The sequence below is a fragment of the Rhododendron vialii genome, chromosome 7a, assembly GCF_030253575.1.
Source record: "Rhododendron vialii isolate Sample 1 chromosome 7a, ASM3025357v1".
Classification (NCBI taxonomy): Eukaryota; Viridiplantae; Streptophyta; class Magnoliopsida; order Ericales; family Ericaceae; genus Rhododendron; species Rhododendron vialii.
In genome coordinates, this window is record NC_080563.1 from 9,019,875 (window position 1) to 9,033,609 (window position 13,735).

The 13,735-nt window shown below is 47.6% G+C and overlaps 1 protein-coding gene across 4 annotated transcripts in view; it reads right to left on the reverse strand.

The window, feature by feature from the left end:
• Nucleotides 1-1,121: 1,121 nt before the first annotated feature.
• LOC131331929 (subtilisin-like protease SBT3.5) overlaps nt 1,122-13,735 on the reverse strand; it is a 90,258-nt gene continuing 77,644 nt past the window's right edge. The window contains exons 1-6 of one of the 4 annotated variants that reach the window (XM_058365898.1): nt 3,128-3,495; nt 2,808-2,893; nt 2,483-2,728; nt 2,276-2,390; nt 1,998-2,178; nt 1,122-1,853 (exon numbers count right to left, since the gene is read on the reverse strand). In XM_058365898.1, coding sequence (XP_058221881.1) covers nt 1,285-1,853; nt 1,998-2,178; nt 2,276-2,390; nt 2,483-2,728; nt 2,808-2,893; nt 3,128-3,382 — 1,452 coding nt within the window. In that variant the 5' untranslated portion in view covers nt 3,383-3,495 and the 3' untranslated portion in view covers nt 1,122-1,284. Of the gene's footprint in view, nt 1,854-1,997; nt 2,179-2,275; nt 2,401-2,482; nt 2,729-2,807; nt 2,894-3,127; nt 3,496-13,735 lie in introns of those variants that run through there. The other 3 variants (XM_058365895.1, XM_058365899.1, XR_009201557.1) reach the window with 3 other exon arrangements.

Sequence of the window (13,735 nt, forward strand, 5' to 3'; positions counted from 1 at the left end):
CTGATTTTTAAAACATTGCTTAGTTGCACGTAATTGGGTCAATCGTGATTGAACATCAGTTATTTGGTAGATAAACTTTTCTTCTGTTATGCTTCAGTTTCTGGAAGTGAAATCCCATACACTAAGCAGAGTTAAAGCTGCACTCATAATCAAGTCCCATGACCAAGCTGCTACTGTAATTTCAATAGAACATATTGCTTGAGTAATTACTTGTTCGGGAGTACCACCACGTGATACTCTGGACCATTTTACAACTATGTGTTTCTATGGGGTCCATACACTTAGGCTCCGTTTAGTTGCCAGGAAATTAAGTACAAAAAATGATGGGAAAATCAATTTTCTCATAACTTTTGTAGTGTTCAGTTGGTAAGAAAGTAGTGAGAAATATGTATTTAAGTTTTCCTGCAAGATTTACTTTCTTGCAAAAGTGATTCAGCCAAAAGTATAGGATTTTGCGTCACGGGAAAAGTTTTCTCCATTGTGGGGCCAAAATAATTGGTGGGTAAGAAAAAAAGTGAATGACGCCAATACCAAAAAAATACGAATTAGGTTTTCAGAAAGACACTTTAAGATTTACGTGAGCAACAACAATTTCGACTATTATGATGCTTTCTAAGATAATTGTTGTGGAAAGATTGATAGTTTATTTTTTTTGAAAGTATTTATTTATCTTGTCATTAGTCTTCAATTTTGTTTTGTATTAACTAATTTTCAGTGAATTTTTGCATCGGCAACTAATCAAGCACGGTTAATTAATATTTATTTATTTAGTTTTCATCTACTTATTTTTTAAACTTCATTTGTACGGTTGATTATCAAAGACTGTCAATTTAAATGGGAGATTTGCATGACCATTCAGAATATAGCAAATTGAATAGGGAATTGCAAGCCGATTTTTTCATTTCATGTTAAGGCTTTGCATTAGATAAAATACATTTTTCATATGTGTTAATTTTTGAAATATGATATCCTATTATTTAACTCTCAAATTTTATTTAAAATTAGCCATGGGAATAAATATAAAGAAGTTTCTCATAAGTGTCATTTCTCGGCAAATCTGCAAAAAAAAAAAAAAAAATTGTAGTAAAAATTGCAAAAAATTAGCCATGACATTGAATAAACCTCTATTCTCTTTTCATCTTTATAGTAAATTTCTTGCTTCAATGAGCATTATTATTACATTATGTAATTGCAGACCTAATCTTCCCTTTTCTCACTCTCTCGGTGTATGTGTGTGTGTGTGTTGGTAGTTATTGGAGTGGGATTTTAACATTGGAGCTGATGCTAGTCATCGGCAAAAGATGGTATGATCTGTGTTCTCACAGATATGGGACTTCTCACAATATGCACCCCGTCTGTCCAAGTCAGGCTCCCGAAATAGTATCCTGCGTTGACACGATGGGTTGTGGAGACTGAGACATCGAAGGAAACTTTCTTGGTGGTGGAGTTGAAAACCAACGTATCAGGTTTTACGGCTATTATTACGCCAAGTGGAGGCTCAATTAGAAGTCTGTAAACGGAGTTGGTTGGTCCTACGTTTGTTACGGTTCTACCGAGGGAAGTGGCATTTCTCAAATTTGGGATAGTTATGGAAGGCAGATTCACATCCAAAATGGAGGGCTGAGGATTGGGGCAAACGGTGGAATTGTCTACAAGTTGAGATATAGACGAGGAGTTGTAACCCATTGCACAGAGATAATGTATGCAGTCATCCGTGCCCATGTCGTAAACCAAACCAGGATTTCTTGCTCTGTTTGGGTTGATAAGACCACCCCCGTAATCAAATGGATCAGCAAGCTTTCGTGGGGACCCCTCGGCAAAAATAGGCTCTCCAGATGGATCAGTTTGCCATGCTGCATAAGTCATTCGATTATGTCAATACACATTTTAGTTGCATTGAGCAAGGAAGTTGGGGACAATTCACTGGCCATGCCAAGCTGTTATTAAACGGAGAAAGGAGTCAAGTCAAAAAAAAAAAAAAACAGAGAAAGGAGTACCCGTTGTGATTATTGCTGATTTGATCGCAGCAGGGGACCAATTGGGGTGTAGTGATTTGATAACTACAACGACGGCTGAGACATGAGGAGCTGCCATTGATGTTCCTGAATAAAAGGAAAAACCCCCATCCATGGGAGTAGTAGCTGCTAATATATTCACATCAGGTGCAGCTATATCTGGCTGTATAAAATAGAAAGTAGGTTGATGTCAAATGAATCAGAATAGCACTTTAGCAGGGGACAACTCATATTTGATGTCTCACGAAGCCGAAACTTACCTTCAATATAGCTGGTGCAATGGAGCTAGGTCCTCTAGATGAAAAATAAGCAATCTTGGTTGACACAGGTTTTCCTACTAGTGTCCTTGAGAGGCTTAACTTGACTGTGGGAGAACTGTATTTATCTCAAATGACACACAACGTTCACGAATTAGGAAAAGAACAAGGTGGACCATGGGGATTTTGCCAAGGATGACGAAGACATACCTTGTTGCACGGATGTAGAACAGTATTTCGGTGCCAAGTTCATAATCCACAACTATACAAGGGAAGTCATCGCTGCACGGAGCCAAGTTGCTTCTAGGGCTTCGAGCGATGATCACACCCAATCCACCGGCTGCTTTGACAATAGATGAAACATGTGTCAGTGGCACCCGAATGGGCACTGTAGTGAAGCAGAGTACCACCTTTCCAACCACCGAGTTGTTATCAAGTGAAAGGGATTCACAAACACTACAATTAAAGAGAATAAAGTGATGACATAAACTTTCATAGTTAGAACCAAAAATCATGTAACCATCAATTCCATTACCCAGCAGCTGTCGGAATGAGTCCTGGGGACTCCAGGTACATCAAACCGGTGAAGCCAATTTCTTTACCTGCGAACATGGCTTCGCCCTCTATGCACAAATGGTAAATAGAACTTATTTGAGGCTTCTGATTAGGATTCAACAGCAAGGAAAAAAAGAATCAGAAATGACTAAATGTGGGTAAGCAAAGATAAGAGAAGGTGCAGTTGAGCAAGGTCTTGTATCTGTTTTTGCAAGTTGTTGAGGCACATCGCCCCAAAATGATATGTAGCAAGCCAATGTAAGTCTACGTAATTACATGTCCAAAAAGAGAAGACTATACCCATATGGTTTTGTTGTTTCCGAGAGTAATGGATGTGGGAAAGGACCTATCTATGGTGCTAGCGGCAACAGTTAAGATCCCTGGTGCTGTGTTATGAACCGTCTGACTAGAAGGCCCATCATTTCCGGCAGAGCAAACAACAATGATGCCATTGGCGACAGCGTGGAATGAGCCTGTGGCAATCAAATTCATCAACATCCGAGAACATAGGAATGGTAGAGCCAAGAGACAATGATAGCACATCAACCCCATCATGTATAGCTTGATCCAACGCTCTCAACACATCTGTAGACGCACACTGCCCATTCCAACATGCCTTGTAATGGGCTAACCAAGCTCGGGGTGCTCCTCCGCTCGGTACTCCTAGGCCAATGCCTTTGTAACTCACGTTACCCACAAAGGAACCTGTGTGGCCCGTGATCCTCGATCTTTGTTCCTTCGCTTGTGGCTCGATGGTTATTGAGACTTCTTCTCCTAGCCTGCACAAGGAGCGCACGACTAAGATCTGGCCCGGGGTTGTCCCGGCAAGGCCCTCCGACGAGAGGATCAGTATTGTGCAGAGAGAGGAAGCAGAAGACTATAAGCGTAAGAGTCGAGTAGTATCTGTGCGTACCGTTTTAGGGTTGTCATCCTTCAATATTTATAGTCCCCTTAGCTTGCTCTCCAAGTACAGGCACGTGCCTTGCGCGGGCTAGGCGACGTCACCTGTGATGTCACCGAACAAATCTGGTAACCGCTTCTGGGGGTGAGCTAGCACACCCATGTGCGCCCATGATCATCTTCTGTTATAACTGCTTTTGCACGTGGGAAGACGCGCAAATTAGCAGCCAGCCGTGGTCGGCAGCGGCCGTGCTCCATAGGTGGCCGAACACGCCCTTTACCGACCCTGGCACATGACCGACGGGAGAGGATACGTCGCAAGGGACCCACAGAGGAAGGCGGCCGAGAACAGGCTTGCCTTTTGTCGAGCCAGTGGTAAGTGGGGTGGCGATGAAAAATAGGGCCGGGAGCCGTGCACAAGGTTCATGCTTGGCACGGAGTGGGCTCGGTCCATACCACAGCGAAATTCTATGTTCGGCCTGCTACAATAGCCCCTCAATCTCTGCCGATGCCGAACGCAAGGTAGGGATTGAAATCGAGCCTCGGCCGAACTTATCGAATGCCGAATGTGATTTTTATTTGCTCGAGGCGAGATTTGGCCGAGCCTGACCCATCTTCTCTTCTGAAGTGATATCAGCCGTTGGTGGAGAACTTTAGGGGAGGAGTGCCAGGTGTCGCTCCATGGCTGGATACGGCTGGTGAGAGGACGGCTGGCAAGCTCTGCAGGTTGTCCTTTTTTTGCCACGTGTCATGCGCCGTATGGTCTAAGGTTTGGCGATGTAATGATGGGCGGGAATTTCAAATCTTGAACCCTAGCTCTATATAAAGGACGACGCGAGGAGAGAGAAAGGCTACGTTCTCTCTCTCTCTCTAGAACTCCATTGACAGAGCTCCCACCAGCGACCGTTCATCTTATGTCCTTGATTCTCAGCATCTTTGCCACCAGATCTTGCCACAAATCCCAGGTTTGAGTTCGTTCTCCTTCCCTCTTGTTGTTTATACAAATTTTTCGTATTTTCTGTTCATTTTCCTTGGTTTTTGGGGGGATTTTGTTTCAAGTAAATAGTGCAGTACTGGAGATGAATGAACTGTTCATCTTCATCTTCGACATGTTCTTCCGAGCCCCAACGTTGATGTTGGTGGTTTGGGCCGACGATGGGGCTTGCCGAGCCTCGGTTTCTACTACCAATAAGCTTGGCCGACAATGGGTTCGGCTGAGCTTGTTGATTTGAGTCCGCGTTTCCCGAACCTGGATTTGTGGAATGTGATAACAGGGTGGGCCAGTTTTAGGTAGTCGTGCGTAGTGAGATCCTTGCCTTCTGGTCAACGACGAGGTTTCTCATGGTTTCACTCTGTCTTTGTTAGGTCTGGCTCACTCGGTTATCATCATTTCATCCGACTCTGAAAGTTCAGGGGACGATTCCACAGATCTAGTGATCCGAGCATACGTGGAAAGGTATAGGAGCCGACGCCAGGCCTCTTCTATTGCTTCCAACATGTCTGGTTCCAGTGACTCTAACGCCGAACGCAACTATGAATACGATGGCGGGTACAACACCGCGCCCGAGATAACCTTCACCACTAGCACCGAATCCGAATCCGAGCATGAACTTGGTCCCGAGGCCGAGTCCAGGCTCCGCCCCTAGACCGAAGCCATGACTTCTTCCTGTTCTGTTCCCACCGAAACCTCATCCGAGACAAAGAGGTCGCCGATCTTTATGAGAGAGGGCAGGTTTGTCCTTACGCCCACTACTTCAGCGCCCGTCCTGATGAGTACGCTGATTTCTGCCGAACATACAACATTCCCGACGATGTTGTTGTTAGCCAGGTGGCCAATAACAGGATAAGGGATAAGAGGGAAGAACGTCCCGAACATATAACAGTTCCCCTCATGGCCATTTGTGAGGCTGGACTCCGTTTTCCTCTTCACCCACTTTTGAGGGAATTGCTGACCAAGTTCGGCATAGTTCCTCATTTCTTTGCCATAAATAGCTATAGGATAGTGATGTCGGCGATCAAACTGAAGGAGCTCCATAATCTTGAGTTCACAGTCGCTGACCTCTTCCACACATACATCATGTCCAGTCACGGTAAGACCAACCGCAGGTACTTGTCGACACGTAATGGCAAGGATCCCCTGATAAATGGGCTCCCCGACACTGATAAGTGGGCCAATTTGTACGTTGAGGTAAGTGGGAATTACGAGTTCGGCGATCAGTCAATGCGACTGCATACCGTGCCGAAGATAAAAGATTTCCGAGGTCATTTTACCCTCTCCTTTATTTGCCGAGCATGATTTACTCTTCTTACCGCACTCCTGATGCTTATTTGGCTAACATTTTTTCCCTGCAGATCACCGAGCAATTACCAAGAGACAGCAGTCCTTAGCTATTGAAAAGAACATTGAAACACTGAAGGCTCAGATCTGCTGTGACGCGCCGACGCTGCTGGGCTACACCCCTTCGTACAAGGGGAAGTTGAAGAGAAGGGAGAAGGAAGCAGGGCCGAGCACGAAGGCCAAGGGCAAGAAGACAGTTGCTAGGGAGCAGGAGGCTGGAGGTGTTATCCATAATCCGAGCAAGAAGACAAAGGGACCGAGGGTGAAGTTTACCACTTTGAAGAAGTCATCGGACTTCTGGTTCCAAGACAGTCAGCCAGTTGAATTCCAAGGTGTAAGCATCCCTCCCCTCCGAACCCTTATCCCCAAGTTTGCCGAGGACATGGGCAGGAGGAACGTCGTCAAGATTAACCTTAGGGACGGCGCCGCTGCTCGGCAAAAGGAGGCGGGACTGTCTGAACCTGCTGCTAAGAAGCAGAGAGTGACACAAGACTTCTTCCCGACGAGGCCGCCGACGCCGCTTTCGAAGGAGAAGGATCAAACTGAGTCATCAGCTGTGGGTGGCTCTAGGTCTGTGGTGGTGGCGGCTGGTTTGGGTGGCCAATCGATCATGCAGGAGTTCGCGCCTTCTTTTGCGATGGCCGATGGCAGGGTCGTTACTGTTGAAGACAGCGTCAAGGTCGAACCTGGGTTGGCCGTCACCATGCTTCATGGCCTCGCTCTGTCGAGGGATATGGACAGAGTACCTGGAGAGCTGCAGCCGAGCATTGCGCACTTGAGCGCCTACCTCGTTCAGGTATTGGCTTACTTTGTATTTTTCCTTTTTCCTCACTATTTTCTTTGTATTTTTCCTTTTTTGCCGAGCTTGATCATTTTGTCCCCTGCAGGCTGGACAGGCGGCACTGCGAGTGTCCACTCAGGCTGACCTGTTGGCCGTTGAGAGAACGCGTTATCGTGATGATGCAAAAGCCGGGCATGAAAAAACCAAGGCTACGAAGAATGGCCTGAAGTTGGCCAAGGCTAAGATTGCCGAACTTGAGAGGGAGAGGGATGACGCGTTGGAGAAGGTCAAGAAATCCGAGCGTGAGCTTGGCCAGGTATTGAGAAGGGAGAAGAGGAAAATGAAGGAGGTGGATGAGAAGGCTTTCCAAGCTGGGTATGATAGAACTGGTGCCGAGTATGTCAGGGAGGCTCGGTCGATGGTGAATGAAGAGATCAAGAGCAGGATCCCCATTGCGTACCGAGCAGGATATAAGGCTGGGGTAAAAGCTGCGTGTGGGGTCATGCAGCTGGAGCCGGACATGAATTTGACAAAGTCAATTCCTGCAGCCGAAGTGCCCGAGCTTGTGCTGCCGTACACCGACGAGGAGTGTGCACCACTTCCTCCAGAGGAGTTTTCCGAGAGTGAAGAGGATAATGATGACCTCACTGGTGCCGGTGCTAAAGGTGGTGAAAATGGCTCAAGTGGAAAGAAGGCAGGTGATGCTGAAGGAGGCATGGCTGAGGCAGCAAAGCAGCACACCGAGCAGGCCCAAAAGAATGGCGAGAAGGGTGCCGAGGTCGAGAGTGGGAAGGCTGCTGATGTTGTTGCTGATGTCGTTCCACAAGATTAGGATTTCTTTTTTGAACTTTTAAAATTTGTGTTGGACTGGACGGCTCCGTACTTGGGAGTTTTGCCGTGCCAGGTGTAATAGTTGATGGGGGGTCGGCACCGAACGGTTTACTAGGCCGTACCTCTTAGCTTAGGATCTTCAGTAACACTTGTTTTCTTTTTGAAAGTGGAATGCCTGGCTTCTTTTGCAACGCCTTAATTTGTGCTGAACTTGACTGATTGCTTTCATGTTTTCATAAAGTCTTGATGGTCTGGCTTGTTTTTCATGTGAAGTTTATCCGTAGCCCCCACTTTGGTCTGGGTTCGGCGAAGTAATCAAATATCTTGATTTGATGTGGATGTATGGTGCTGGATTTTAGTAGTAGCCGAGCCTGGACCAAAGTTGAATTACAGGTTGCCGAATATGGATTTGTTGTTCTGACATTGCGTGGGATTGCTTGGTGCCCCTTTTAGGAGTTAAGGATTTGGCCAAAGAGCGTTTGAGAGTCTTGTTGGTTTGCTCGCCAAAGTGCGAGTGTAAACTATCAGTGGCTGACCATAGAGTCTTGCCAATCCGAGCCGAGACCTAAGTTCCATCAGTGATGTGTGTTTTAGGTTCGGCGGACCATATGTCCTGTTGCTTGCTACTTTGGGCGGTAATAGTGGCCGAAGCAAGTGGCTTTTTTAGGAGCCGTTTGTGGGTGTGACCGAAGTCATCGTTTGTGTTCGGTAGATTCGCCGAGATTGAATGACGTGAAGGAGCCGAAAGAGAATAGTACTTAAGAGACATAAAAGAATGTAATTGCAAAACCTAGACTTTTCATTTTGAAGGATTCTGTAGTACAGGTGAAGTAGAAGATAATAAAAACTGTGGGTCAGAGCCCTTCTTTTAAAATAAAAAGATCATAGATAAACAAGCCGAAGCCAGACACAACTGAAAATTTTTGGCAACTTAAGGGTTGGCCTGGGATAGTGTTCAGCCGAGCAAGTTTTGGAGGGAGGTTCACATGTATGCTCTCTTTAGGTTCTGTGCATTCCTTGGGTTGGTAAGCACTTTCCCTTTCATGTCGTTCAGTATGTAAGCACCTTCACCAGCGATCTTGACAACACGAAAGGGACCCTCCCAGTTGGGTTTGAATTTTTGCTTCTTGCTAGCTTGTACCACTTTTCGCCACACCAAGTCGTCTGGTTTGAAGTTCTTGGTGCGAACATTTCGGTTGTAGCCTCTTGACACTTGTTGTTGGTACTCGGCGAGCTTTAACTGGGCGTCGTCACGTTTTTCTTCTGCAAAGATCAGTTCTTGTTCTACGGCCTCGTCATTAGTTTTTGGGTCGAAGTTCTCTGTTCTCAGAGTGGGGAACTTGGATTCTAGTGGTATTACCGCCTCCATGCCAAATGCCATTGAAAAGGGGGTTTGGCCTGTTGAGCGCCGTGGTGTAGAACGGTAAGCCCAAAGAACACGTGGTAGTTCCTCAGCCCATTTTCCTCTCTTGGAGTTTAATCGTCGCTTGATCCCGGCGCAAACGGTCTTGTTTGTAGCCTCGGCTTGTCCATTCCCTTGGGGGTATGCTGGTGTAGAGTTGAAGAAGCGTATCCCAAATTCCTCACAAAGGCTGGTCAGGTCTTTACCGACGAATTGGCTTCCATTGTCTGATACGATGGCGTACGAAACTCCAAATCTGGTAACAATGTTTCGCCAGACAAATCTGCGAACGTCAGCTTCTGTGATTGTCACAAGAGGCTCGGCCTCTACCCATTTGGAGAAGTAGTCTGTTGCGGTGATCAAGAACTTGAATCCTCTTGGAGCTGTTGGTAGTTTTCCGACAATGTCGAGCCCCCATTGTGCAAAGGGCCAAGGGCTGGTAATAGGGGAGAGGTTCTGGGCGGGTTGCTTTGGTATGGGAGAAAAAAGTTGGCATGGTCGGCATTTGCAAACTGTGTCTTCGCAATCTTTCTTCATGTTTTTCCAGTAGTATCCCTGACTTAAAGCTCTTTGGCAAAGTGATCGGCCGCCGGAGTGGCAGCCACAACTCCCTGAGTGAAGTTCAGCGAGGATCTCTTGAACTTGGGTTGGGTGGACCACGAGGAGATATGGGCCGGAGATAGATTTCCTATAGACTTGGCCGTTTTCAGAGAGCCAGTAGTAAGCGGCTTTGTTCCTGATGCAATAAGCTTCCTTCTTGTCTGCCGGCACAGTATCATGTTCGAGAAATGCAATGATCTCATCCATCCAGCTTGGGCCGAGTTCAACGTTGAGAACCTTTGAAGTGGCATTAAAGCTTGGGTGGTCGATGTTGCCGAAGCTTATTGTCTGGAATTCGGAGGCTTTAGAAGCTGAGGCAAGGCCAGCGAGTGCGTCGGCATGCGCGTTGTGTCCGCGGTTGATCTGTTCAATTTTGAAATTGGGGAAGTGGGTGATTAGTTCGGCTACGGTTGCCTAGTATCTTGACATCCGCGGATCCCAAGCCTCATATTCCCCAAGTACTTGGTTAACTATGAGTTGGGAGTCACAGTAAACGACAAGGTTGTAGATTTCCATGGCAACTGCAGAGCGTAAGCTAGCTAGGAGCGCTTCATATTCAGCTTCGTTATTGGTGGCAGGGAAGTCGATGCTGATAGCACTTTCGTGTAGTGTTCCACAGGGGGAGATTAGGACGACCCCGGCCCCTGCTCCGTTGCTATTGGATACTCCATCAACATGTAGGTGCCAGATGTCACCTTGGAAAAGGTGCCAAGGTTTCGGCGACAATTGATGCTCGGCGACGGAATGTGTTGGGATGGGTAGTTTGAGAAGTTCAGTATCTTCTGGAGTAAGCTCAGCAATGAAGTCAGCAAGAACATGTCCTTTGATTGCCGTTCATGGTTCGAACCTGATATCAAAGTTTGCCAGCTCTACTGCCCATTTGGAGACCCTGTTAGATAGATCCGCCTTTCGAAAGAGAGCTTTAAGGGGGTGTTCTGTTAAGACGACGATGGGGCGTGATTGGAAGTAGGGCAGGAGTTTCCTAGCCGCTGAAACGAGAGCAAGGGCTAATTTTTCAAGTGGCATGTAGCGAGTTTGAGCTGGAAGGAGCGTCTTGCTTGTGAAATAGATGGGCTTGTCATCAGCACTTTCCCGCCGTACAAGTGCAGAACTGGTTGCGTGGGCGGACACGGCGAGATAGAGATATAAAGTTTCGAATTCCTTAGGTTTTACCAGCAGCGGGGCCGAATTTAAGTAGTCTTTTAGTTCGGCCAAAGCGGAGTCACAATCCGGGGTCCATTCAAAGCTGCGTCGACTTTTTCCCTCCAAGGCATGGAAGAATGCGTGGCACTTGTCTGAGGATTTGCTGATAAATCGGTTTAGAGCCGCTGCCATCCCGGTGAGCCTTTGTACTTCATTGATTGTTCTTGGTGGGTGCAAATTTTTAATAGCCTTGATTTGGTTAGGGTCGGCCTCAATACCTCTTCGAGTGACAAGGTGTCCGAGAAATTTCCCAGCGCTTACCCCGAACGCGCATTTTTCAGGATTTAGTCGAAGTTTGTGGAGCTTGAGGATTTCGAAGACTTCCGCCAAGTCTCGCAGGTGGTTGGATTCCTTCTTACTTTTGATGACTAGGTCATCAATGTAAGCCTCCACGGTGTGGCCGATTTGTTCTTTCAACATCTTGAATATTGCTCTGTTGAACGTTGCACCTGAATTCTTGAGTCCAAACGGCATGACGCAGTAGCAGAAGATGCCATTAGGCGTGATGAAAGCAGTTTTCTCCATGTCGTCGGGGTCCATGGCAATTTGGTGGTAGCCAAGGTAGGCGTTCAGAAAGCTTAGCCGAGTATGACCTGCCGTTGCGTAAACAAGTTGATCAATCTTCGGGAGTGGGAACTAATCCTTTGGACAAGCGTCGTTGAGATTGGTATAATCCACGCAGACTCGCCATTTGCCGTTTTTCTTTTTAACGACCACAGTGTTGGACAGCCATGTTGGGTATTGTACTTCTTGGATGGCATTGGCCTCCAGCAGGCGCTTGACCTCTTCGACGACGGCATCGGCGTGTTCGGCTGCAGAACGTCGTGCCTTCTGGATGACAGGCTTGGCGTCTTTCTTGATGTTGAGTGAGTGACTGATGAAATTGGGATCGACCCTCGGCATTTCGTTGGGGGTCCAGGCAAAAACTTCTACATTCTTCTTGAGGTATTGGAACATTTCTTCGTGATCAGTCTCGCTGATGGAAGAACTGATCAAGAAGAATCGGGAGCCATCCTCGTTGATTGGCATTTGGACGAGGTCCTCCTCTGCTTTGTCTTCAGCTTTCTGGCCGACGTCGTCGATTACGGCCACGTCGGGGACTTCAACCCATTGTACTTGTTTGGCTTTGGCAGAGTTGTGGACGGCAGAGACGTAGCATTGTTTGGAGGCTACTTGGTCACCTCGCAAATCTTCCTGTCTTCCTGTGGCGCCGATGAAGCGGATGACCTGGTGGTAGGTGGAAGCAATGGCCCGCATTCCGTGGAGCCAAGTTCGGCCAAGGATGGCGTTGTATGGGCTCGGTACATTGACGACGATGAATTCGACGGTCAGAGTTTTTGAGCCGATGACGACTGGGAGGAAGATTCGGCCAAGTGGCCAGACAGGTGCACCGTTGAAGCCGATGAGGGGTATGTCGGTAGGTTGTAGGGCAGACTCTGGTAGATCCAACTTCTTGAAAAGGTCGTAATACATGACCTCTGCTGAACTTCCTTGATCGATGAGGACGCGCTTTATGTCGTGGACGCTGATTTGGATAGTGACGACGAGGGCGTCCGAATGTGGAGTTTGAACATGTTCAAGGTCACGCTCAGTAAAGCTTATCGTCCACTTGGGTACGCCCTGTGGTCGTTGACGCTTGGATCCGCAACCAACTGAGAGTATCTGTTTGGATGTTGAGGCGTGATCGATGTCGGCCTTGAGGGCGGTTTCGGATGCCTTCGTCACTAGATCGTGGATGACGTGTATCAGTGGGCGCTGTTCGTTGGGGTTGAGATTTGTCTGCCGGGCGGGCGTTTTTGCGTGATCAATGTATTGGTCGAGATGGCTTTGGGCCGCCAAACGTTCCAACAGCGCCTTGTACGGAGCACATGCTGTTGTGTAGTGGCCGAGCTCATTGTGATACGAGCACTTCTTCCTCGGGTTCTAATCCGCTTGGCCGTTGTCCGTGCCGAGCTTGCCTTGCGGCCACTCGAACCATGGTTGCCTCATGATTTCCTTTAGGAAGGACCAGATGGGTTCTTTGAAGTGGGTGGTTTCGGCCTCTAGTCGTGCTCTTTTGGCTGGCGTTTCTTCCCTTCTTTGATGTTGTGTACCTGCTTCTTGGATTGCAAGTGCTGGGTGATTACTGGTTCCGGCAGTTGGGGTACGGTCGTGGTGAAGGATGCTGTCAAGTTCGGGATTCCCTGGGCCGCACGGTCCGTATAAAACTCTTCAAGAGCACATAATCTCTCCACGACGCGCATCAATTCTCCCATGCCGTGTGGTGGGCAGGCGGATGGCGAGTTCATCTAGGATCTTGCTGCCGGTTTCCAAACCGTTTTTGAAAGTGTGTGCAGCCCAATATTCATCGATTCCTGGAATTTCGTTGAACAGCTGCCAATAACGCTCGGCATATTGTCTGAGAGTTTAGAACTGGAGTTTCCTCATCTGAGATAAGGACTTAGGCTCTTTAGCCGTTTTGTTGCTTGTGATGAAGCGTGTGTTGAAGGCACGTTCAAGGTCGGCCAGGTTCTGTATGGATCCAGCGGGCAACTTGTTGAACCACTAGAGTCTTAGGGAGCCGAGGCTGGACGGGAACGCCTTACATTTTACTTCATCCTTTAGTGTGCAGAGCTCAATGGTTTGCTAGAAGCGGATTAGGTGAGTGTAGGCCTCGCAGGTCGCTGGGTCGAACTTCGTGAATTTGGGTAGATGGAAAGTGGGTTCCGGCGGTGTGTTGATGATGTGGGAGGTGAAGGGAGAGACGCCGAGGTCCTTCAATTGTCTTTCAAATCCTGGGCGCGGCGGTTTGCCGTGCTCGTCCGTTTTTGTTCTCTTTGAAACCCTTTCCTGATTCTCCTTTGTTAACGCCTT